Source organism: Nicotiana sylvestris, chromosome 1 (genome assembly GCF_000393655.2).
Source record: "Nicotiana sylvestris chromosome 1, ASM39365v2, whole genome shotgun sequence".
Taxonomy (NCBI): Eukaryota; Viridiplantae; Streptophyta; class Magnoliopsida; order Solanales; family Solanaceae; genus Nicotiana; species Nicotiana sylvestris.
This window is the reverse complement of record NC_091057.1, coordinates 33,192,766-33,217,979: the sequence shown is the minus strand read 5'-3', so window position 1 is coordinate 33,217,979 and position 25,214 is coordinate 33,192,766. Positions and strand designations below refer to the sequence as shown.

Genomic DNA, 25,214 nt, shown 5'->3' with positions numbered 1-25,214 from the left:
GTTAACCTTCAACTTCCCCATGCTCCATTGATAACATATTTTTACACCTGAAACAGTGTGAAAGCCAGCCTGAAGCCATCACTCACGACTCATCTATCTCTATCCGATGCTGCTACTGGCCTCATTCTCTTTTATTTTTCGCTCGCAAATGTGGCCAGTTTGGGTGTCGCTAAGTCTGGTCGGAAATCTAACGTCCTAGCGACCCCTTTGTGTGTTTTTGGTGTCATTCTGGCACTCTTGTAGTTGAAGTTGTCGCCAGTGACGCTCGTTGTAGATGTTTGTGAGTTTTGGTTTGTTTACAAATGAAGTCTAGATCCGAGAATCTACCCGAATCCATTCAGTCTCTGACAACCTCCGTGTTTTAGCTTTTTTGCTATTGTTTGCTCTTTCTTTTACACGTTATTAGATCCGAAAGATTAGGAAATATCCATCATCTTTTGAGTTTAGACGGAAATACAAATTTTCCATTTTCCGTTCAACTGGCAGTAACATTGTCCTCGTAGCAATTCTGACCTTAGCTGCCCGGGAATTGTGGTACAACAGAGCGAGGCAGTCCGCTCAGAGATTTGATGAGGTTTCCAGCGAGATTTTCCGGTTCAGATCTTGTTCGCGGTCCTGTTCATTCCGTGGCTTAGCATTTTCAAATTGTGAAACAATCAATTTTCAGTATTTAGGTTCATTTCCTCTCTTATTATCTATTTAAATTTATTTACATATTCTTGCCAATAGTTTTCGATGATCATGAATGCAATATGATTATTTTGTTTATCTTATTATTGATCTAGAATATGTTTAAAAGGGTTTATCAGCTCGTAATTTTGTCCGTAAATAGTCATCTAAATCACAGTTCATGGAATCAATGGTAATAAATATGGTTCGAGTTTAATTAGTTAGTTTGATTTTATACCAAGCAAAGTCGCTTTATGCTAAAGTTTGTCATGGATTATCTGAGCAGCCTTAAGGATTGGTTATCTCTTTCTAGGATGTTAGTTACAATGAAGTTATATGCTGGTTTGGAAGTATTTCTAACGTCACGACTAAGGGTACGGTTCTCGTAACGTAGTTGTGATCCTAAATTTTGAATTAGTTTTAAACAATGAATGTCCGTAGTTCACTTTGTTGAATGTCTTCTGCTTTAATAATATCGAGGTGTGCCATTTAGTTGATTTTCCCGTGGTCCTCACAAAGTTAAAACGCGTAGTTGCTTTAGGCGCATTATTTTAATAATTTACCTCCCTAAACTCGAGTGCGCATTTATATGACCCAAATCCAAATCTCAACGTTAGATAAAATATGTTGCGGACTGCGGATGCATTTATGTGACGTGATTTGAAACATATTTTAAATGACGTTATAATCTTCCTTTAATTAATTAAATAAAAGCGGTTATAAAGTTAAAATTGAACCATATGCTAAAACATGTATTAAAATCGGATAATAGACCAATTATAACAATTGAGCGACCGTGCTAGAACCACGGAACTCGGGAATGCCTAACACCTTCTCCCGGGTTAATAGAATTCCTTATCCGGATTTCTGTGTTCGTGGACTGCAAAAATAGAGTCATCTTTCCTCGATTCGGGATTCAAAACCGGTGACTTGGGACACCATAAATCTCCCAAGTGACGACTCTGATTTTAAATAAAATAATCCCGTTTCGATTGTCACTTTAAGTTGGAAAAAACTCCCTTATACATCACCCTTCCGGGGATGTAGGTAAAAAGGAGGTGTGACAATAGGAATGCCAAAAGCTAGTCTTTGCAATTCCAAACTTACATGAGAGAGGGAATGGACGCAATATAACTGTCATGGAGAATTGGAAGTCTTTGAGAGTTAAGGGGTCAGAATTCTCATATTCTTCCCAATGAAAAAACTGCTAATGTTTGTGAATCGACAAGTTAAGGGGTTTAATGGATTTAGATAACTATACGTTACATTTTGAGGCAGTAAATAATAAAAGTTTAATGGGAAGTAAATACTCATAATTTATGGGCAATTAAATACACAAAATAACAGAAAAAATTCAGTTTTACTTCTTTCAATATGGCTTTGGTGGAACAAAATAGAAAGGAAAAAATGCCAAAAAAGGAGATAAAAGGAAAATAGATTTGCTGGCTTTAGAGGCATGCCACATCATCTCTTCTATTCCCTCCTTTATTTAATATATAGATTTGAATTTAGGTTGGCAAAACAACCATTTGGATGTGCTTGTTTTAAGTGACTTTTAAACTAAAATAGCTTTTAAGTCATAAGTTAAGAATTCTAGCCTTTTATTTTTGGCTTGTTTTTGTCATTTTAGCTTAAACACAATTGCTTAAAAGTACTTTTTTTTATTTTATCCAAACACTACAAAATAGCTTAAAAGTTATTTTAACTTAACATAAAAAGAAAATTTCACTTTATACCCATTAATTCCAAACTATTTATCATTTAATGTCCAGGCCCAAACTATTTACTACTCCTACCCATGCACCCCAAATTATATACCCGTCTTTATTTTGTTCCTCTTATTCTTATTTCTCATTTTACCTTCCTCCAATTTTTGAAGTTCACGACTGATGGCTTCTCTAGAGGGAGGGGTTGGTTGCAGAGTCGACTGGAAGCAAATTCTTACAACTTTTCTTTTGCCCAACTCTTATCACCAGCAACTAGATGTTTTGGTACAACAGGCACTGTCAAATTGCTTTCAGGGCGTAGTGATTAATTAGTCTCCCATTGTAATGACCAACAAATGGCCATAGTATAGTTTTGGATTCTTTAAGATAACCCGATGTAATTCTTTGATCAGTTTTTGAAACAATTTGTAATTCAAGAAACAATTTTTGAAACTCCATATGAACGAGTTCAAAATGCCAGATCTGATTTTTTATAGTATTTTACTGTTGAAATTCATTAGTTATTGTTCTTTGGTGTGTAGATTGTACCTTTGGTGCTGGTTTTTGGAGATTTATTGTACAAAAATTTAAATCCACCATTGAAGGACCTTGAAGCTTGAAACTCATAACTTGGTTTGTTTGAGTTTTTAATTGTTTTGATCCGATCCTGTATAAGTTTGTTTGAAAAGTTGATTTGAGGTTGTAGCTAAAGCTTTAGTCAATTTGGTGGAGATCTTGTAGTAGATTTTAGAAATTTGGGTTGAAATATAGTTGAACTAGAGAAGAAGACGAATTTCTATTGTATACTCAAATAGTATACAAATATACCATTTTAGTATACAATTCATTCCAACTATATACCGTATTAGTATAGCTATATACTATATTGGTATCATATGCTAGTTGAATCATTTTTTGGTTGTATTAGCTGCATTTAATTGGTGCAATATTTGATTTTCTCTTAATAATAGTAATATAGAACAATATCTTGAAATACCTTATTATATTAATATATGGTAAACTATTTTTTTTATTTTTTTCTTTACGCATGTGTGTTATGTAATAGTAGTATAGTCATATAGTTGTTGAGAATTAACTAGTAAAACTGTATACCATGTTGGTATAGTTATATGCCATATTGATATCATATGGTAGTTGAACATTGTTTTGGTTATTTTAGCTGCATCTTAAGTGAATTCTATTATGAAATTATTTATATGAACATGAGTTGCAATATGGAATTTTTGTGTGCCGATGAACATAAATTATGTATATTATGTAATAGTTTTTATAGTTATAGGCAATTGTTGGAACAACTCCATATACCTATATACCCTCTTAGTATACAAAATGAGCAAGTTGTTTTGCGAATATTTAGCTTGCAATACAAGCATGTAATTTTCTCATACTTTTATTGTGTCCTTTAATGTTTTGGTACAGTAGTATAGTTGCAGATAGATGTAACAATATTCTAGAGAAATCACATGCTCTGTTGGTATACATATATACCATATTGGTATTACATGGTACTAGAAGTCTTTTTTGCTACTTATACTTTTGTTGTATTTTTTAATATTTTATTGTTATTTTTATTCTAACTAGTATATATGGAGATCTGGTTGCCGTAGATTATGTTTTCTTGCTCTATAACTGGTTGTATTACTGCTAATGGTAGAGTGTGTACTGATATTTATAGGGAAGTAGATCAAGGTTTGCATGACAATCACGTGTTGATTCTTAGAATCTGATTATGCAGCAATCAATGTGATATTCAGTGAATTAGATCAAGTAACAACTAATATTATTTTAGTTTAATAATTGAGTTTAATAAATGAGAAAGAAAAAAAAAACAGAAGGCATATTGTACTAGTTATATTAAAAAAAAGTGAACAAATATTTACTATATCAATTATTTTTTCTTATTGTATAAAAAAAGAATAATAAAAAATAATGAAAACAGTAAATAAAATTAGATTATGAAGAGAAAAAAAGAATAAAAAAAAGTTAAATGAAATTAGAAAAGGAAAAAAGAAAAAAATAAGAAGAAAACGAGAAAAAAAGAAAAGGAGAAAAGAAAAAGAAGAAGAAGAAAAGAAGCATAGAAATAAAAAAAGAATTGGAGCATAATGAAAAGATTCCCCACATTATTATGGGTAGAAAATGTAATTAGTTTATGAGTAGAAAAATAAATGGACATACAAGGATAAATAGTTTTATTTTTGTGGGTAACTGTATCAAAACCTCGTTAAAACAAGCCCATCTAAACGGGCTCTTAGTAATATTTTGAATTTGATAGCAGACAATATTTTTAGAGGGAGAATAAATGGAGAGAATATTCTACATTTATATTCACTAAAATCAGAAAAACACAACTCATTTGCATCATATATGCTTTTATGACAATCTTGTCTTCTTCTCCAACACCAACCTTAAATATCATTTCCGCTTCCACTTATCACTGCCACTTGTCTTCTTCCTAATCACACACAACCCAACTAATAAAAAGCTCTCTCTTTATTTCCATTTACGCACTAACAAATCCATTACATCATCTGTAAATAAATGCAGCTTCTACTTTCAAAAGCTTCCCTTTTTCTACATACAACAAGAACCTTTTCTTCTTTTTCAACAATGGCTATATCTACATCCACTTCAATTTCTCTTTCTTCAAAACCCCATCTTAAGGGTGTTGTATTTGACATGGACGGAACCCTAACGGTTCCCGTTATTGATTTTCAAGCCATGTATAAAGCTGTTCTTGGTCATGATGAGTACCTTGCCGTTAAATCCAAGAACCCTTCTGGCATTGATATTTTGCACCACATTGAAAATTGGAGCCCCGATAAACAACGTAGGGCTTATGAAATTATTGCTGATTTTGAAAAACAGGGTCAGGATCGCCTCCAAATCATGCCCGGTAATTTCCTTTTTTTTTTGTGGGGGGGGGGGGTAAAAATCGAGTCTTTTTTGATTTTTTATTTTTCTGTCCTTGTTTCTTGAGGTTACTGTTGATTAATTGCTTCTCTTGTTAATTTTTTTTTATTTGGTGCAGGTGCTGCAGAACTTTGCAGTTTTCTTGATTCTCAGAATATTAGGTAAGACTTACTTATCCAAAAAAATATAAGAAGGAAATAATAGGCAACACTTACTGACTAGATGTTTTCAACTGTATCGAAATATATAGTTCCTTTTTAGCATCTAGTATGCTAGAGTAGAAGCTATAGAATTTTATAGCTCAAGCATTTATAAAGGTTATTTTGGGTGTCCTTATAAAGAAGTTATTTTAATTGGATGAAGTGGGCGCCCAAATAGAGCTGAAGGGATACGGAGGATTCGTATACTTGAACCGAGCAATCAATTCATTTGTTGTTGTGATTCATGGGGAAAGGGGGGCGGGGGGCGGGGGGGGGGTTAATAGCTCAGAGTAGGTGAGCAGAAAGGGAGACTTGGGTGAGAATCAAGCTGCACCTTAAGGAGCTCCGACTTAATTCTCATTTTTGATGCTATGTTTCTTGTGAGCTACTAGAGCCTTTGCCATCTTTGTTTCTTTTTCTTTATACAGTTCCTTGGAAACCAGTTTGAGCATTTTCCTACATCAAAGTAGTTATTTTTCCTCCTCTCTGTGTCGCCTTTGCCCATCTATTTTGTATTGTCAATGTCATGGCCTAAGTTCTAATGTGGCTAATTTTCCATCCCCACTCCTTACCTTTGCTTATTCTTTGAAAAGTTGCCATCTTGATTCTTGAGGTGCGGGTTGAAGTTTAAAAAAGTGCTTCTTAAGACTGCTTTAGGATGCAAGAATGCAGATTGGCCAGGCCTTTCTCTTTAAACCAAGAAATCCGATGTTTCCAACTTCAACTCGATGGATCATTGACATGCTCCTCTACCCTTCTAAACGATAATACTGAACCTGGTTCCGTACTTGTGATGTACTCCTACTACACATTCCGCTTTGTACTACCTTCGCTAGTGAACCAAAGTCCTGGGATGCAAATTGGCCACATTTTCTTTTCCATTTTTTCGAGTATTTACAAATTACAATACAATTCCCCGGGTAGCTTGATTGGCAGTGCTCTTGTGCATAAAACTTTTTCTCTCAATTTATTGGTCTTTTAGACTTCTGTTTTGTATTTTTTTAGGATGCATCACTTAGTGTTTTCCTCCCTTTTCTCTGCCACGAGGATGTAGCCAAATTATATTCCAATTGATAAATCTGTTGTAACAAAATGCTTTCGTTCTTTTGAGGTTAGTTGTAACGGAATACTAAGCTCGTGAGATTTTTAAAATTTCTGATACGTGTCAAAGGTATCTTACATTATTTTATGCTCTTCACTATCGGTGGATTCCCGTGGACCACACTTTTGATTAGATGAGAGAATGACATAATTCAAGTTAAGCTCCAGAAGCCGGATTATCATCACATCTCTGATAAATTAGATAGAAGGAAACAGTCCGCATTTCTGTGTCGGTGTTACTGGATAGATGTGACATATGCTTCCTTCCTATTAAAAGTACTGACATTGACTCATTGTACTAGAAGATGTTATTTCATTGTTAGATATTTCTGGCACTTGGGAAGAAAATAATTTGTTGGTTTTGTGATTCTATTTCAGAAGGGGATTAATCACTCGAAATGTCAAAGATGCAGTTGACTTGTTTCATATACGCTTTGGAGTAAGTTTTTTCTCTTCACTTAAATATATAAAACAATTGTTTTGACATAAGTTATGTTTATATTGTATGCTGGAAATTAGTGAATAAAGATAACTGGACTTTCCGGGAAAAAGAAGAAGAAGAAACTGCTAGTTCTGTAAAGGGATGAAACAAGAATAATCACTGCACAGGAGAAGGAAGAGGAAGAATATATCTTCGTTCTTACACTTTAGTTTCTTTAGTTTAAAGTAAAGGCAAATAGGAAAACAAAATGGATATCAAGCTTAATTTTTTCTTCTTCACTCATTAGCACAGTCAGAGGATAATGAACCTGCTAAAAGCCGTGACTGCCAGGATATTTGTGCAGATAGTGTGGTGGCGTATCTGTAAGTTTTTGTAGTCAAACAGAGAAGAGCTGCTAAAGGCAGTTGTTGAGCTAATGAGGAGCATGATATCATTCTCAATTCATTCCTTTACAGGAGCTGCCTTGTGGCTGAACAATGATTTAAAGGATAATCTAAGGAACTTTCTGTAACATGGTGCGGAATTCTATGTAGCTGAAACATGTAACAAGAGAAAGAGAAAGAAAAGATGGACAATACTCTCTTTCTTCTCTGTTAGCAAAATTGGATAAGGAAACTATAAGACAATCTGTAAATGATATTTAAAAGAAAAATAAGGCATCATTTTTTCATTAAAAAAACATGCAAACCTATTTAAAAGAAAGGGAAATATGCATGGAGTTCCTGTGAATTCAATTTCATCTTGTTTCGTCTTGGGTCCGCTGTAGGTAGCTCACCAGTTATAAACTAATAAATCGAATAGTCATAAGGAACAATCTGCAGACACCATTCATTCTGCGGCTCTTAAAGCCATTTTTCTCTTGTATTTTAGATTTTTAGTGGTCTTGCAACAGCAAAACTTTCTAAGACGCTCTTGCATCTCTTTTGAGATGCAAAAATCCTACTTTTTGTGATGGAACACCTCTTCCCAACATTTAGATAACCATGCACTTTCTGGGATAGTAGAATAGTTGGTTGATTCAACTGAGCTTTATTTGGCTTGTCAAAGCGCAACTACAGTTCTGTGTCTGAGTAGATTATTACTGTACCATGTAAAATAGGAAGCACTGGGCGCCAGTTATCACTGCCAGTATGATGTTCTCAAAGAAGGGGAGTGATATCATCTAGGAGTTTGCATTCTGGATAAGCTGTGCAAACACTGGGAATTTAGGAGTGAAAGCACCTCAAGCCCAAAACTGCACAGATTGAAAGATAGAATTAAGGAAATAGTACTGAAAGTACAAAGCCTGCATTACATAGGCTTTACTCATTCTTTCAATATTCAGAGAAAGCCATTATCTACCGAGTTTCGAACCGTACGCCGCTAACCCTTGGAAACTTCTCGGTTATAGAAAAATCAGAAGAAAAAGACCAGGCCTTCTAATCTTTTCTGTTTTCTATCTGCACGGACAATTTCTGGGGTTATTGTGTCTCATTATTTGGAAATTTATGATAGTGTTTGGATTGGAAAACAGTTTAGGAGTATTTGTCTCGGGTTTGGTTTTTGGAGAACAGTTTAGGGAGAACTAGTCCCATTTTGAACTGAACATATCCGAGAGGAGGAATCTAGAATGCATTGTTTTGTACGAGTCCAAGAGTGAGTGAACAAAATTCTCCTATCCATCCTATTGCTTAGGATCTTTTAGAATGACAGAATAAAAACTTACTGATCGATTTAGTATCAGTTTTACATCAATAAAATGTTTACTTTACTGATAAAAAAGAATGCAAGAATAAAAACTTATTTGCTTTAATATTCTGGCTTCGTAGAAGCTTGAAGTCTAACTTATTAAAGAGGGGGGGGGGAGCTGGAAGTCTGAATGAAGTCTCCAGGTGTTTTAATGAAATGTGAGTGGAGTCTCAGGTGTTTTACTTATGGATTTACTTCCTTGATTAATCTCACAACTATTTCAAAACACAATAAAACTAGACGTTTCCTGTTAGCAATACAGATTCTTGACATCCTTATAAAAAAAAAAGATTCTTGACATGTGATGATCAAAGAAGGAAAGATAAAAAATCACTTTGTGAAAGCACTCAGGTTTCATGTACTTATCCAAAAAAAAGTAATCAGGTTTCATGTCTTTTTATTTGAGAAGGATATTTTATTCGTCACCTGTGATTTTAGATAGTTCATTTCAATTGCCCTAAGCCACAAAAAAAAGGATAAAAGGGCACAAAAGCTAGTTTTGTTTTGCAATCCTATCTTTGCTATAAATTTGCAGGTTATTCTCATCTTTGGCTGTCAAATCTTTCCATGTCAGCTGTAATATATCTGTCACCTCAGCTCATGCCGTTCACACTTAGTTCCCTGGTCTAATATGTATACTATATAAAGTTTAAATTTAGAATCTCTTTTGATACAGGTAAAATTTTCTCCTGCACTGAGCAGGGAATTTCGTCCTTATAAACCAGACCCAGCTCCATTGCTGCATATTTGTTCAACTTGGGGAGTTCAATCTAATGAAGTAATAATGATTGGGGACAGCCTTAAAGATGATGTGAGTTTCCTCTCAAGCTGACTGCTCCTTTTTCTCTTTCACATCTGCTCTTTGAAATAGGTGACTTAATGCATGTTTGTGAAAGATGACATTTCCCTTCACTTAGCTTGAATAAGTTTCAACTAATTCATATTGGTATTAATTATCATCTTGGTTTGGCATAACTTTGTATTTGGCATACGTGTAGGCAGAATAATGGTTACTTTTAAAACAATTGATACTCGAGTTCTTCTTTGGCGATTTCCCTGTTTGATTTGCTTTTACCTTTACTTTATTCCTCGCTGTTCTTAATATACGAGCTTTGGCTCCTACATCTATGTAGTTACTTCTACCCAATTTTGTTTCTTGCTCTTGTCATTTAGAGAGTGAAGGCTAAAATATCTGCTTTGTGATACAAAAATTTTGGGGTTTGATTACAGGTTGCTTGTGGCAAACGAGCTGGAGCATTTACTTGCTTGCTCGACGAAACAGGAAGGTATGATGCTCCAGAATATGCAAACGTCGAACACCAACCGGACTATAAGGCGTCTTCTCTTGTTGAGGTTCAGTCACTGTTAGAAAGACATTTTGAGCTGACATCTTAATTTTCGCTAATCTTTGGAACCCCTACCTGGCTGAGCAGCGAGATATGGTTTACCTTCGTAAGCCTCAACATCATATTCCTGCACGTATGTTTCTTTTGGCTACTGTAAGCTTATATTAATCAGATGCAGCTTTGCTCAAGTGAGCTGGGATCTTTGAGATGTCGATTAATCGTTTCTCTTTCAAGCCAAAAATGGGGAAGATAAGTTTTTGTTTTGCTCTTTGTACAACTGGTGATTTACAGAGGCAATAGTGTTTTATCGGCTAACCAGTTTTGTTGGGGTGAATTAGGCAGGAGTCAGGACATAGTCATGAGATCATAAATATATTTTGAATGTAGTGTTCTTGTCACCTCTTTGATTACGAAGGAAGCTCTAGCAACTTAGGTAGCACAGCTCTCTCACTCGCACCCTCCTTTTTCTTCGTCAAATTCGAACTATTTTTTTGTAGTAGCTGAATTTCTTAGGAATTAGTGTACTCGTTAATGTATCCTTATAAGGTAGGGGTAAGGTCTGCATACACAATACCCTCCCATATCCCATTTATGGGATTACACCGGTTTATCGTTGTTGTTGTAGTATACTCTTAAATTTAAGATTTTCTTTTATTTCAGAAAACAGACCAAAGTGGTATGAGTTATTTGAGTAGATTTCATGCAGGCAACCGTACAAAGTTAATACCTAAGATACTAGTCTGCCTACTGAATCAAGAACTCTCGCAAGTAGCCTCTAATGTAATTCCTCAATGTCTTTTATTTATCATGCCCATTAGTTGTTTTGTGTGTACATATGGAAGTGTGTGAGCTTCTATCAGCCCTCACTGGTCTTTGGCTTCTAGTTTGTGGCCAATGACACTCATTTATACGTATGCCTATAAAGTACTTTGTTCCCAAATACTGGACGTTTTGGCTACTCGAAACTCAAACTACGTTAAGTTTGATTAAAATTTTAAATGTAAAATCAAACCTCTCTATAATATTCGTTCTCTTTAACAACATTTTACTATGATGGCCAAGTTTTCTTTGAAATCGATCTTTATTATTATATTAAATTATAGTAATGTTCTCTATAACAACATTTTGCTATTGCAACTAATATATGTCTGTACAAACGATGTGAGATTTTACTGTATTATATTTGTCATTTTGATATTTTCTGTAGTTCCATAGTCCAGATTATCCAAGTTTTAAGAAGAAAGACGTTAATTTAGTAAAATTGGAATATGAAAAAGGTTGGCTCCATTTATTTTTTTTTTGGCAATTCGCTAGGCAAGTGCCTAGGGCTAGTTTTTTATTAATAGAAGAAAAGAAAAATACAACAATTAGGAAAAGTACAAATAAGTGGGACAATAACATCGGTATTGTTACCCATATGCCTTGGCTATATAATCACTCCTCTGCGCCTCACATTGCCTATGGCAACCTCATGTAGAGGATTCATGGTGTAGCTGCCTACAAAGTCTCACGAGGGCATATAATCTTATAGCCGTGTGGATAATTTCCAAAGGCATAAGACCAAAGAAACACAAACCGTGCTAAACCTTACCTTACTAATCCTATTGAGGCATAAAAAACCTCACCTACTAGCATGCATGTAAAAAATAAGACGTAGAAAGTACCAAATATTCAATGATCATCACAGAGTTTATAACATACTCTGTGATGATATTACAAATGAGTATACTAATATAATGGTAGAATAAAATGATGAAGGAATTAAAATGTTGTCCCTTCTTGTCCGAACTTGTAATTTCTTCAAGTTGTAATTCTTTTTCATTACAACCCCAATTTTTCAAGATGTATTCAAAAATCATCCTTTATTTTTTGAACGGTTGGACCTCGTTGAGGTAGTTGGGGCAGCCTTCTTTTGTTTGACAACTCTCATTGGAGGTCGCCTAACATTTAAAAAATCAATGACCTTGTCGTCCCAACTATTTTTCCTTGTATGTGCCTTCTTTATTTTTCCACTATGCATAGGTGATAGGTCCCCTTTTCTTGATGCCTCTGCCCGGCATTGATTTAAGATATCATCTTCCTCCCCTTCTTCATATATATCAATGCCTACCAGTAGCGGATTTGGCATGTCTTGGGGAACATCTTGTGTCATCAGAGTGTTTCCTTCATGCCTTCTAGCCAAAATTGCATTATGTGATGGTTGTTCTACATTTTTCAATTTGTTCCTGCTCCTACTATCACGATCAGTGCTGCCAGTAACAACATTTAAAGAATTCACAGGTTTTGTACTTACCATTGCATCCAATAACTTGCGTTCCTCTGCTGAAATAACTGGAACTGTTGTGACGATTTGCTGCTGCCCAGCTTCTATGTTGCTGCTGCTTTTCGATCATCAGCATGATTGGCATCTAAAATATTTGTATTAGATTTCTGCTGCTGCAGAAGTTGGCTCCGTAGAGCACCTCCAGATTGAATCACGTGAAGGAGGTGGGGAAGATAAAATGGAAATATTAAGAAAATCGATATATTTACTTTTGGTTTCAACTCTTGAAAGAGAAAGAAGAATAATTTAAAAAATTCTCGTTAATATCCCACTGTCTTTTGCAACGTGTCAAATTTTTTGCTGGTTAAATTCAACCGCCAGCAGTAAAATCTCGTTATATATTGGCGCGCTCTTCAGCTTCAAGAAATCAGTTGAAAGAAAATTTTTACGACTTCCCAGAAACAAAAACAGATATGACTTCCAGCATTCACGGTTCCTCCGCCGTCCTCCACCCCTCTGCCACCACGTCAGCCGCCTTCACCGGTGAAAACTGCAGCATAAAGAGTATCTCTCTGAAGAGAAAATCTCCACCACCACCCTCTTCTCCTTCTGATGAACCCTCCCCCAAAAAAATCACTCTCCATCCACCACCATCCTCCTCCTCTACCGCCGCCGCCGCCGAAACGGTACCGGAAAAAACACCATCCCCTGCTTTTTCACCCTTTTCCTCCAAAAGGGTATCTAACAAATCACCATTCTCCACGTGTTCAACTACTACAACTTATAATCCGGCCATTTCACCACTCCCATTTTCAAGATTCACAGCAACGCAGCCGCACAATAACACTCTGCGGCGGACACTCTCAGAACCACCGGGTTTCAATTCTTTTACTGCTTTTGTTACGTACATGAATTTTCAGTCACCGGAAAATGCTAAGAACAGTAATATCTCTGCCGTTAATTGGCAACGTCCTCTTTGTAGATCAATTTCTGTTCCTACTAATACTGATATTCTGGTTCCGGCAGCTGTGAACCTGCCTTTGCCATCAAATCCATCACTTAATTCTGAAAAGACTACCAAAAGAAAGGTGAAATGCAATGTACTACTTATATATTTTGCGATATTAGTATTTATTGTCTGCAGTAAACTTCATATTTAATTTTTGCTGCATTGATTTGCAGATTTTAAATCAGTTTCTGAATGAAAAAAATGAAGCAGATGGTAAAGAAGATACTAGTCCTGGTAAGGAAGAGAATCACAGTAACAACTTTGAGGTCAGCATTTTTTATTTTTATTTTTTATTTTTTTACAGTAATATTGGATTTTTGTTTCTAAAGTTTACTATCTTAATACCTAAATTCTTGATTCTAAAGTAATTTCTTGAGTCAGGATATACAATTTGTTGCATGTCGAAATCAATGCTTTTCTTGGTTTGTTATACTTCAGAGATTTTCAATTAAACAGTTGCAATTTTGTTTAAACATGAACCTAGATTTTTCTAATTTTTTCTTAAATTTTTGATTTAGTAAGAATATTTACTGTAATTTAGTTTAATTAAAAGTCTTAGATTCTGAGCAAAAAATTTCGTAGTTTACTTCTTCTCTTTTTTGTTTTTGGCAAAATGTAACTAATATTAAATTAATTTTGTTTGGATTAAAATTTGCAGGGCTCAAAACAGTTTGTGAATGAAAATGAAACTGATGATAAGGGGCACAGTACTGCTTCTGATAAAGAATACTTGTCGGGTTAAAAAATATCTGCTTAATTTCCTTGAACGAAGAGCGGACTGTTGTTAATTACTACTAGGAGTACCTATTTTTCTGTATATTTTCATTATAGGCGAGAACACTTTTGGTATTAAATAGTATATACTTACGTAACAGCATATAGACTAGCTATATAATGTAAATGAGGAATATAATTCATATATAAACGCACATGTTAGTTTTAATGAAATAATTGCTCTCTTCTAACCTCTTACTTAATACCATCTTATATAGTACTTTCTCCGGTCCACTTTAATTGATTTTTTAGCTTTTTCTTTGTGTTCCAAAATAATTGATTTTTTAAGATATAAAAAAAGAATTAACTTCTTTTTTTTTAAAGTTATCTTTGGAGTAAAGAGCCTAGGAATATTTATTGTATTTTCAATGAACAAGTTAAGGTTAATATGGTCAATTTCATTGTTAATTAATGCTAAACGGTAAATTTCTTAATATACGTAAGAATAATAAAAAAAATTAATTAAAATGGACTAGAGGGAGTAGTAGTTTATAAGTGTTTCTATTTCTTGTTTTATTTGTCCTGAGAAATAAGATTGCATGTTGAATACACAGTGATCATTTTTTGCATCAAATAATGAAGTATATTAGACTTCCATAATATCTCTTAAGTTGCAATTATATGGATTATTTTTTTTCCCTTGACAGTCTGACTTATTACCTGGAAATTAAACTATTCATCTAGGAGCCTAGGATGCATGGTACTAATCCCTCCGTTCCGATTTATGTGGTGGAGTTCGGATTTCGAGAGTTAAATGAGTTTTTCTTGATTTTTTTATGTGTCTTTAGATATTTTGGATTATTAATTATTGTGACTTATATTACTCCTTCTTATGTAGTTTCAAATATATAAATATTATTTTAAAAAAAAAATTAAATATTTTATATCCGAATTCACGATCAAAATTTAAAATTTTAACTAACGAAATTCGAACTTCGCCGTATAAATTGAAACAGAGGGAGTAGTAATTAAGGTGGCTTGGTAAAAAAGAATTTTTATAAAATGAACATGCATGGTTGGTCTTCTCCAGGAGCAATTGCCGGTGCAAGAGGAATCGTAAGAAATATTTTTATATTCGGTTCGTTTTTGTTTATAGGGGAAATTAAGAACAAATAATGATGATATATAGTTAAGCATTTTGCATGGATTTCATGCAGAGGTTTTAGATTAAAATTATGAAAATCAAGAACTTTTTGATAACAAGTGTTTTGACCTTTTAATTACTTTGGCCGGTGCAAATCGACAATAGTTTGGAAAATGAATTTCAATTAATGATTAAATAGGAAATATAAATTTTCTTGCTAACATACTAGCCAAGCTTGTCGCTTAAAGTGGACAAGATTTAGAGTCGTTGCTGAAACTTCACTTCCTAATTTTAGCAGGATTTCATTTCCACTCTTACAGTTTCTTATTATTCATACTACTCCTATTAATTATTGTGGATAGAGTTCTCCATGAATTCCTGCTTCAATTTTTACGAGGAATTAAGGCCTCATTTGTTTTTTTTAAAGATTAATGTGTATATCAAGATATGTATTATGATTAAGATATCTTAATCTGAATACACATTTGAATATTAATATGTGTATTAAGATTTGAATACTAAGGGATCGTTTGGTAGGAGGTATTAGAAAAAATAATGCAAGCATTAGCTCCATACATTACTAATACCTTGTTTGGTACATTTTTTTCAACCTGTATATAACTAATACTTGGCATTAGTTATACATCATACTTGACATTATCCTATGCATAAGTAATGCATAGAAAATCATGACATTAGTAATGCCAAGACTATTAATGCATGCATTAGCATGGTTTAAGACAAAATTACTCCTTAAAGTTCCTTAAAGTTAGAGAATATAGAGGGTATTTTTGTAAACGACTATTTTTCTTAAAAATTATGCAATGCATTATAATTTTAGTACACCACACCAAACAGTAGATAAGAAATAATATATGCATAACTAATGCTTGCATTACTAACACATGCATTACTAGTACCACTTATTCCGTACTATTCTTATACACCCTACCAAACGACCTCTAAATGATTAAGACTGTTTGATTTTTAACATCTGAATGTATAAAATTTACCTTTATTTGAAAATTAATAAACATAAAATTCAAATAAAATACTAATTAATCTAATATTCTATCAATAAAATGTATAGTTTTTTTAAAATATGATAGTTGTTGGTGATGATGGCTAACGGTAGTGCCTGTGAATGCCGACTAAAAGCTGTGGCTGGTGGTAAATTTGGTTGATGGTAGTAGTTTAGGGTAGTATCTAGTGGTGATCATTGGTAGTGGTAGCTATTATGATTGAGATGGTGGTGATGAGTGGTGATAGTTAATAATGGCGGGTGATGGTGGTGGTAGTTGTAATTCACAAAGATGGTGGTGGGTAGTGATAGTTTATAATGATAAGCAGTGGAAACTATAGTTGTTGATGGTAATGGAGTGGTTAGTTGTGGTAGTTAAGGTAGATGAGTGCTGGTTGTCATTGAGAATGATGGTGGTGTGAGCAGTGGGATGGTGGGTGGTGGTAGTCGATAATGGTAGACGGTGGCGACAACTAATAATAAATATGGATAATAACATCTTAATGAAAATAAAGTCTCTTTTATAGATCTTAATCATACAAATCTATTCAGACCCATTAAGTGGTTGTGAAGTAAAAAAAATAAACAAGCTTAACGATTAAGATCCGAATAATTAAGATTCAAACTTTAAAAATAAACGCACTTAATGTTTGAGATCTGAATAATCAAGATTCAAACCTCCATTAAGTGCAAACAAATAAGGCCTACGTCTTCCCTTCTCAAGTATGTATGAGTTTTTTTTGTATTAATGAAATAGTGATTAAATTAACTAACACAAAACTTTGGAGCAATTGTAAAGTTATTGTTGGAGTTTTAAGTATATTAAATGCTTAAAAGAGGGTGAATGAGAAATAGAGAGAAATGAAATTTTTAAGGGAAATTTTAAGTTTCCCCATTGATGAAGGAACATTGTCCCATATTGGTAGAGGAAGAGGTTTTTTATGGGTATATAAGCAATTGCTCTTCTTCTAGCTCTTAAAGAGTTGAGAAGTACGCAAGCCTCGCACCGTCGTCGCTCGGCTCGGCTTCGGCTTCGACTTCGGATTTGATCGATCGATTGATTAATTTTTTGGACCAAATTTATTTGTTAATAGTAAAGTGTTAACGGAAATGTTATTAAATATTCGTTTTAATAACAGAATATTAATATTAAAATAAATATTAATATTAAATCCAATTAATTTTCCGTTTTTCAGTTGTGTAACTGAAAATTAAACTACCTTCTTCAATTTTCCCTTTTTACTTTCCTGAGTACATAACCATTTATGTTATGACATTTATGCTATGGCCGTTTTGCATAAACAACCATTTTGAAGAGTTGCACCTCTTCATATTTCAGCCCAACTTTGGCTATACATACAAGTTTATTCTCTCAGAATTTCCATACGATTTTTTGAGTTTCTCCTCATTCTACATACTTTTAACATCAAACAAAGCAAAAGTAAGTGTGATTTCCTACCGAACTCTGTGTTCACTAAAACACTAGGGTTTGAAGTACCACTACACCAATGTGTAGTTCGTTCTATCCTGGGAGGAAATAATTCATAACCTTGGGTACTAGAATGAGATTAAATTTCTTAAGGAAACTCTGTGAATTCAGTGGGCTTGAATTGATTTTTATCTCTTTACATTTTCTGTTTATATGTTATTCTATATATTCCAGAATTAGTTTACAAATACAACTTTCTAACAGTTATTTCTGTGTGATCTATAAGTTACGTGTTTGAGCTGTAGAAGCATTCACTAATATTTGCATTAGAATAGACTGTCTATATTTTAAAGTGCGGCCCTTTCCGAGGATATGTAATATACGAAATACTTTGTGCATATGGTTGCCTTGCTCTTTTTAGTAATTATATTAAACTAAAACTAACATAGAGGAAACATGCTTAATTATAGCAAAGATATAACAGGGTGTTCGTGCCTACTCTCAATTAAAAAAAGAAGGCACTATTTCATTATTGTGTTTATTAAACAAAGGTAGCATATCATACCCTAGTGTGCAACAATAACAGTGCTTCTGAGTTCTGACAGGAGAGTAAAGGTTGGAGTTTCAACCGTACGTGAGGAGCACGCTCTCGAGAAGAGCGTTTGATGAGATTAGTGAAAGTTTTTAAAGTCTCACAAATGAAGAATATACCACCCACATTAAGCCATTGGTCACATGCCAAATGTCCAAGTCTTCTTCGTCTATTACTTAGGTGTAGTACTATATTTTGTTTTTATTCTTTCACACCCTCTGGATCCCAAGTCTATTTTTAAACCACCCAGATTTTCCACAAAATTTAGGAACCCTAAAATCCACAATTCACGTGCCTCCATATTTCTTTGTTAAAGAAGAAATGACGCAGTGATGCGTGCTCTCTCTCTCTATTTTAAGTCGGGTGGATGCATCGTATAGTTCAATTGAACCCAATACTTTTGACGGGACGTATATATTTATGTGTAAAAATTCACCAAAAGTATAAGAACTAGTAGTAGATATGAATCCATAACTTTAAAAATACAATAGATTTAATGATAAAAATATTGAAGGACGTTGAACCATAATATTCAAATCCTAGATCCGTCTCTGATTATTTAATTTAAGTTGACATGCGCGAATATTATGAAAAGTGAATGTATGAAAGTGTTACTAGAATATTTATTCAAAAATGAATACAAGATTTGAAGGTCATGATATAAATTTCAGGGTGTCAAATTATTAAAAACAAACACAAATAAAATAAAATAAAATAATGGGGAGTAAACATATTATATATATCATAAAATTGTTTTTTGACTTACCTAAACAATATAATTTTATGAAGGACCGTCAGTTGATACCCTTTCGCATAAGGTGACTCCGCCACTGCCCACTGGTCATAAGCGGTTCCTTGTTTATCGATAACATAAGATAGATTTGATTAGTTCGCCTGAGTTAATTTTGTTATGTATCATTGATTACTTATTTATAAATAGCTAAACTGATCAGTGTCGAATTAGTTCAGTTCATTAAGTTTTTTCTCCCTCGAAAAGAAACTATATAAAACTATATCAAGCCCGTAAGAGTTGGCTGAGTTGTTTCCCACATGGGAGATCTGGGATCGATTCGCCTCACCAGCAGCCTCCTCAGTCAGAGCTCGTCCCATCGGGTATGCCGAGTGCAGTTCATATCTCCTGTGTGATTTGCAAGCTATTGTATAGTGAGCAATTACACAGTACACACCCGAAGATTAGCGGCTGCGAATTTCCCTAGGAATTTTTCACAAAAAAAATGTTAAAATGTAAACCTATCAAACACGCAAGTTGGGGAAAAATATAGCGAGCTTTCCATTTATTTTCTTCTTCTCGTTTATTCTTTTAACTCTTTTCTTTTTTCCAATATATATAGAAGGAAAAAACATGATCTAATTTGATGTGTGTGCCGACACGTGTAAGACAAATACCCAATGGGGTTAGTAATTGGGTCCCTTCAAATCTGCATAGAAAAGAACAGGCCAAGTAAAATTAATACTAGAATCAAAGCTGTTGTCTCTGTCTGTCCAAGGTATCAGCTGGAACCCTCTTCTTCTTCTTTAAACAAATTGCCTAAATAATCCTTCTTCCACACTACTTTAGATTAAAAAAGAAAAACCATATAAGTAACAAAATATGTTTTCTATTCTTTATTAGTATCTTCTAGATTTCTCCCTTCACTCTGTTTATTTTCTCCCTTCCTTTCTGAAAGATTCAGAAAAACACCCCAAATCAAGAACCAAAACCTGAGCTTAATACACCCTTTTGCTCAAAATAATGGTTTGTTCACTAGTTTCCAGTGCAAACCCATTATTCTCCAATGTCCAAAACTTCAGAAAAAACCAATCTTTATCATGTTTGAACAAGTTTGTTTCTTGTTGTTATCAGCAAAATCTTTATCCCAAAACACATCTGATAAAGATAATAGGCCCTCAGAAAAAAGTTGAGCAAGTTTCTCTTCCTAATAATGTCAAGAAAAAATGTTTTTTTGAGGAAAAGATTGGGTTTTCTCAAATGGGAAGTCAACAAAATATGGCAATATTGTGTGGGGTTGGGTATTGGGTACAGGGTTTTAGGTGTTTTCCTTGGTTGGCCCTTAATTTTCACATGGCAGATGGATTAAATATGCTTCCATCTACATTACAACTTGTGCAGTACTCTGGGAATTTACCTATGGTTGCTAAGCCTATTTATGGTATTTTGTCTGATGCAGTTTATATTGGTGGTGCTCATAGAATACCTTATATTTCTATTGGAGGTAATATTTTCTCCCCCTTTACTTTGGTTTATTTGATTTGTCATATATTTGGCCTTTGCTGGTATATTTGAGTTTCAAGATTAAGTAGTTTTCTTTGTTTTGGTATGTGGAAGAGTGTTGTTTTTTTAAGGTCCTTTTTGCACTTTTGGTTGGTTTTGATTTTGGTATCTTGACTTCAGTAGCTGAAGTTCTTAACGTGTAAAGGTTGTTGGAATGAAGTTAGCTGCAGCTTTTAGTTTCCTCTAATAATAGGGAAAGGTTTCTATAGATAAGATACTGATCTTTAGCGTAAAGCAAGGGATACCCTTTCAAATTCACTGTTTGGGAGTAGAAAATCACGAGATTCAAGAGCACAATTTAAAAACCTCGTTTTGTGGGAAGGATGATTACAATGGACATATTTTAGTGTAGCAAAGTCAAATTTACGTAATAGAACCTTTGAGACAAGTTGTGAAATTAGTTTTAAAGTGCACTATTTTAATTCCTTTGACTCTAAATTTTACTGGGATTTATGAAAAAAGAATATTCATCGGTAGGTTTGAAAGTTCACATATTGCAAGCCATTATGTAAAGTTTTTGGTAGCTGGCTGAAAATGATCCAATATGCATTAAAGCTATCTCTAGTTGAATTACTTCTTTAGCAAATTCAACTCATCTTGCTCTTCGCTATCGGCTATGTTTTCCTTTTTTTTTTTTGTTGTTGTTGTGTGTGTGCGCGTGCGTGTGTGTGAAGAAGTTGAGGTGGCCGAAGGCAATTGTTGGCTTTATTATTCATCCTTTTTATATAAATAAAGGTCTATAGTGACAGTAAAAAGTAGAATCTCTTTGTATAAATATTGTACAAGTACTAATATGTACTCTTTCAGTTTTCCTCCAGGTTTTGGCTTGGGGTCAATTGGCATTAATCGCTGCTGCAAGTGAAGCGCTTCCTGCTATTATGGCATGTGTTCTTCTTAGCAACGTCGGAGCATCCATTACAGAAGTTGCCAAAGATGCTCTAGTGGCTGAGTATGGTCAAAGAAACAGAATTCCTGGTCTACAATCTTATGCATTTATGGCTTCAGCTGCCGGTGCAATTTTAGGTAATTTGATTGGAGGATATTTCCTACTCAAAACACAGCAACCTAAGTTAATGTTTCTAGCCTTTTCCGCTCTGCTTGCTCTGCAACTAGCAGTGACTTCAGCTACCAGAGAAGAGTCCCTTGTTTTAGCTCAATCATTAAATTACTCTGCTGTTAGGGAACCAATCACGGAAATATTTCGAAAACAGTATTCGGATCTTATGATAGCAGTTAGAGAAGAAAGTATTGCTCGGCCTCTTATATGGATTTTTGTGTCCATTTTAGCAGTCCCAGCCCTCTCCGGATCTATCTTTTGTTATCAGTCACAATGCCTAAATCTTGATCCATCAGTTATAGGGATGTCAAAGGTGATAGGCCATATGATACTTCTATCTTTGACAGTCTTGTATGATCGGTTTGGCAAAAGGGTTCCAATGAGAAAACTGATTAGCGTCGTGCAGATTACATATGCTGCTTCTCTTCTTCTTGACCTTGTACTTGTAAAGCAGCTTAATCTCAAAATGGGAATTCCAAATGAATGGTTTGCTCTTTGCTTCTCGGGTCTAGCAGAAACTATTGCAATTTTTAAGCTCTTGCCGTTCCATGTGCTGTTTGCAAGTTTGGCTCCATCTGGCTTTGAAGGATCTCTCATGTCTTTCTTGGCATCGGCTCTGTGTTTGTCTTCAATATTTAGTGGGTTTCTAGGTGTTGCTCTGGCTAATTTCCTTGGTATAACGTCCGGTGACTACTCAAATCTGCATGTTGGGATACTTATCCAGTTTATTGCAGCACTACTGCCGCTGGGATGGCTCAGTTATGTCCCTATGGCTCAACCTGCATCTGAAAAGGAAAGGAAGAGAAGTGTAAGTAAAAGAACGAGAAAAAACAGAAGGGTAGGGAAAGTAGTTGTTGATTCATTCTATTCTTATAGACGCAAAAGAGAATCTGATTTTCTGAGATGAGAATTTTGTAGCTAGCTGGCAAATAATCAGAGTTCAAGAAAATTTGAGTTGTATCTTAGTCTAACGATGAGGAATTGATGATGAGGACAAACGACTCATGACCAGTCTCTGGTACGTTATGAAATTCACCTGTTGTGAGCCATGCAGCTGATTTCTTGGATTATTTCTGGACTCTGCTGAGAAGCGCATTTTTTATTATCCGGGTGTTATAATAAAAGTAACATTTTTATTAGAGCTGATTTCTTGGATTATTTCTCGAGGAAAGAAAATGTAGCCTATCGACATTGTGTAAAATGTTACTTTCATGATCTATGAATCATCCGAGTTACAGAGAGTCTAGCGGGGGTCGTTTCCAGATCCGTATAGGCACTCCTCACTGATCCGAAGGCTGGTTTTGAGTAGGATTCTCGCACTCTATTGCTTTTTGCAGATGATGGCCGCCTCTGAATTTTGTTATTCGACATGCCTATTTGCAGAGGTAAAGTAAATTTCTGAAAGAAAAGGTGAAGAATGTGAATATGGTCACTGACACAATCAAGAGCAACTAGTCTGTTACTGTTTTTGCATTGGAGGGTTAGCTGTTTAGTTCATTGAGCTTGTTCAAAGGATTAAAAAAGGAAAGGAACTTACAGAAGAGAAAAGGTTGCCAGGATTCTTTTAACTTGGAAAAAATATAACATTTGGTGATTTCTTTTCATCTACCTTAGCCTTGGTGTGCAGAGTTACTCGATACTTGTGCACAAGCCTTTCTTCGGAAGCCGCCCTTATAAAAAAAAGGGTGCTAGGATGAGGAAGGGTGCTTGTAAAGCTACTAATCAATGAATATATTAGTTTCTTTAACTTTCCATTGTTATGAACTGTGTGTTGGTGGAAGATTTGCTACTTGTGTTTCTCTTGCCTGCATTTAGTGGAGGAAAATATTACTACTATATGAAAGAATAAATCATTTCTTTTACAAAATAGTACTCCCTCCGGTCCATAATAAGTGACCAGTTTGATTTTTTATTTTGGTCCAAAATAAGTGTCCATTCATATAATCAAGAAAAAATTCAATTTATTTTTTCAAAATTATCCTTATGTACGTATCCGTAAAAAGTCATTTATTCCTCACATTTGAGAAGAGAAGTAAGTATTACGTACTATAATTATGGTGCAACATTTAATGAAGGGTAGTTTAGTCACACTAACTATTTTTGCTAGAATTTAATATTTCCTTAGTGGGTGTGCCAAAAAAAATTGGTCACTTATTGTGGACCGGAGGAAGTACATGAGTTCCAAATTGCTCAAAGTGGCTCAATATGGAGAATAAAAGATGAGTCGAACCACCACACGCTAATCTTCTTTGATTAGTTATTAATCAAAACGTACCGACATTAAAAATACCATTTTGGTCATACACAATAGAGTAATGAACCAAAAAATTGATACGATATAAATTGGTCATACACATGTCAACTTAGGAACCTGAATTTGACACAAAAAGGTCGGTTCATTAATTCGGGTCCTCCTAATTAAGAAAGACACAAAAATAATAAAAGGAAAAAAAAACAAAAAGAAACTAATGTAAGTCGAATGATACAAATGATAGTTGGAAGAGCAACAATATATATATATATATATATATATATATATATACTCAAAATCTGTATACATGGAACTTGTGGGATTCTGGAAAAAGAAGTTTAATAAACAGAAAATTCAACAACGACGCCCATAATAAAGTAACATGTCTTTTTATGAAACCATTCGTTTAGAAGAACCTATTATTATGTTATGTCTGAAAAAGAATCTCTCTTAATTGGTAAAGGAGTAACATTAGGGTTCAAATTTGGAAAGTGAGCTGAAGAAATGTTTAAAAGATAAAAATGAGAAGAGTGACGTGGCAGACTATGAGACCTTCAGATTTTACACGTGTGGTGTTAGCTGCATGAATCGAATGATTGAGATTAGAAGTTAACTTACTAAATGAAGGGCCTAGATTAGTTCTTACAAAGAGCGATATTGGGTTGTTAGTTAGTTAGTTAGTGGGTTGTAACAGAATTAGTTAGTAGTGGGCTATGTCAATTGGGCTTTATATTCCTAAAAGGGATTTTTACCTATCTATACCATATATCAAACCTTATTACCCTCAATGTTTAAGGTTTGTGTTTATTACATTTAAGCATACCAAATTACCATTTCTATACCATAATTCAAATTAGGGATATAATTAAGGGTTCATTTATATTAGGCATAATTATAGGACTGTATCTTCCCACTTTCTCTTTCCTTTCATCTCAACTGTTCACAACACACACACAACTCACGATGCTCCTATGCTTCCTCTCGTTGATCATCCCCAACTGCCCACCACCGTCGAAGAATATCATATTTTCAGATTCACAAGAAAATTTTAAATTCTTTGATCCAACCGCTTGAATTCCCACTGGAAATAATAATGGCAGAGAGTTCGAAATTCTTTGACCTATTTTTTTTTGGACAGTGGTTGAAGGTTACTGGTTAACACAGTCGATTGAAATTCGAAGAAGAAGATGAGGAAGACATATTTCCAGAATTTGTAGATATTTTGTAGTCAAATTGTAGTCAAATTAGAAAAATTGTAGATAAATTGTAGACTGTTTTTTGCAGAAGATTTTGTAGAAGCTTTAGTCGTTTTGGA

General features: G+C 34.3%; 3 protein-coding genes across 4 annotated transcripts; all 3 read left to right on the top strand.

Moving 5' to 3' along the window:
• The first annotated feature begins 4,746 nt into the window (after positions 1-4,746).
• LOC104232875 (haloacid dehalogenase-like hydrolase domain-containing protein At2g33255) lies at positions 4,747-10,790 on the top strand. The gene is made up of 5 exons (XM_009786163.2): positions 4,747-5,292; positions 5,428-5,470; positions 6,989-7,049; positions 9,457-9,591; positions 10,011-10,790. Exons 1-5 carry the CDS (start codon positions 4,938-4,940, stop codon positions 10,173-10,175), a joined length of 759 nt encoding a protein of 252 aa, XP_009784465.1. The 5' UTR covers positions 4,747-4,937; the 3' UTR covers positions 10,176-10,790.
• Positions 10,791-12,832: 2,042 nt separating this feature from the next.
• Positions 12,833-14,256, top strand: LOC104232865 (uncharacterized). The gene is made up of 3 exons (XM_009786152.2): positions 12,833-13,477; positions 13,572-13,664; positions 14,057-14,256. The coding sequence occupies exons 1-3, from the start codon at positions 12,863-12,865 to the stop codon at positions 14,138-14,140; spliced, it is 792 nt and encodes a 263-aa protein (XP_009784454.1). The 5' UTR covers positions 12,833-12,862; the 3' UTR covers positions 14,141-14,256.
• A 5,563-nt stretch (positions 14,257-19,819) lies between these two features.
• LOC104232853 (probable folate-biopterin transporter 8, chloroplastic) lies at positions 19,820-23,515 on the top strand. 2 transcript variants are annotated; one of them, XM_009786134.2, is made up of 2 exons: positions 19,820-20,532; positions 21,399-23,515. In XM_009786134.2, the coding sequence occupies exons 1-2, from the start codon at positions 20,052-20,054 to the stop codon at positions 22,553-22,555; spliced, it is 1,638 nt and encodes a 545-aa protein (XP_009784436.1). In that variant the 5' UTR covers positions 19,820-20,051; the 3' UTR covers positions 22,556-23,515. The 2 variants fall into 2 exon arrangements, with proteins under 2 accessions (XP_009784436.1, XP_009784442.1); XM_009786140.2 differs by having other exon boundaries at positions 20,450-20,532; positions 21,410-23,515.
• The last annotated feature ends 1,699 nt before the right edge of the window (positions 23,516-25,214 follow it).

What these genes read in the sequence shown, in the direction of transcription:
- LOC104232875 (XM_009786163.2), top strand. Translation starts at nt 4,938, where the DNA reads ATGCAGCTTCTACTTTCAAAAGCTTCCCTTTTTCTACATACAACAAGA. An exon ending in TCGCCTCCAAATCATGCCCG is followed by an intron (nt 5,293 to 5,427) that starts GTAATTTCCTTT and finishes TATTTGGTGCAG; the next exon opens with GTGCTGCAGAACTTTGCAGT. An exon ending in GGGACAGCCTTAAAGATGAT is followed by an intron (nt 9,592 to 10,010) that starts GTGAGTTTCCTC and finishes GTTTGATTACAG; the next exon opens with GTTGCTTGTGGCAAACGAGC.
- LOC104232865 (XM_009786152.2), top strand. Translation starts at nt 12,863, where the DNA reads ATGACTTCCAGCATTCACGGTTCCTCCGCCGTCCTCCACCCCTCTGCC. An exon ending in AAAAGACTACCAAAAGAAAG is followed by an intron (nt 13,478 to 13,571) that starts GTGAAATGCAAT and finishes ATTGATTTGCAG; the next exon opens with ATTTTAAATCAGTTTCTGAA. An exon ending in ATCACAGTAACAACTTTGAG is followed by an intron (nt 13,665 to 14,056) that starts GTCAGCATTTTT and finishes TAAAATTTGCAG; the next exon opens with GGCTCAAAACAGTTTGTGAA.
- LOC104232853 (XM_009786134.2), top strand. Translation starts at nt 20,052, where the DNA reads ATGGTTTGTTCACTAGTTTCCAGTGCAAACCCATTATTCTCCAATGTC. An exon ending in ACCTTATATTTCTATTGGAG is followed by an intron (nt 20,533 to 21,398) that starts GTAATATTTTCT and finishes GTACTCTTTCAG; the next exon opens with TTTTCCTCCAGGTTTTGGCT.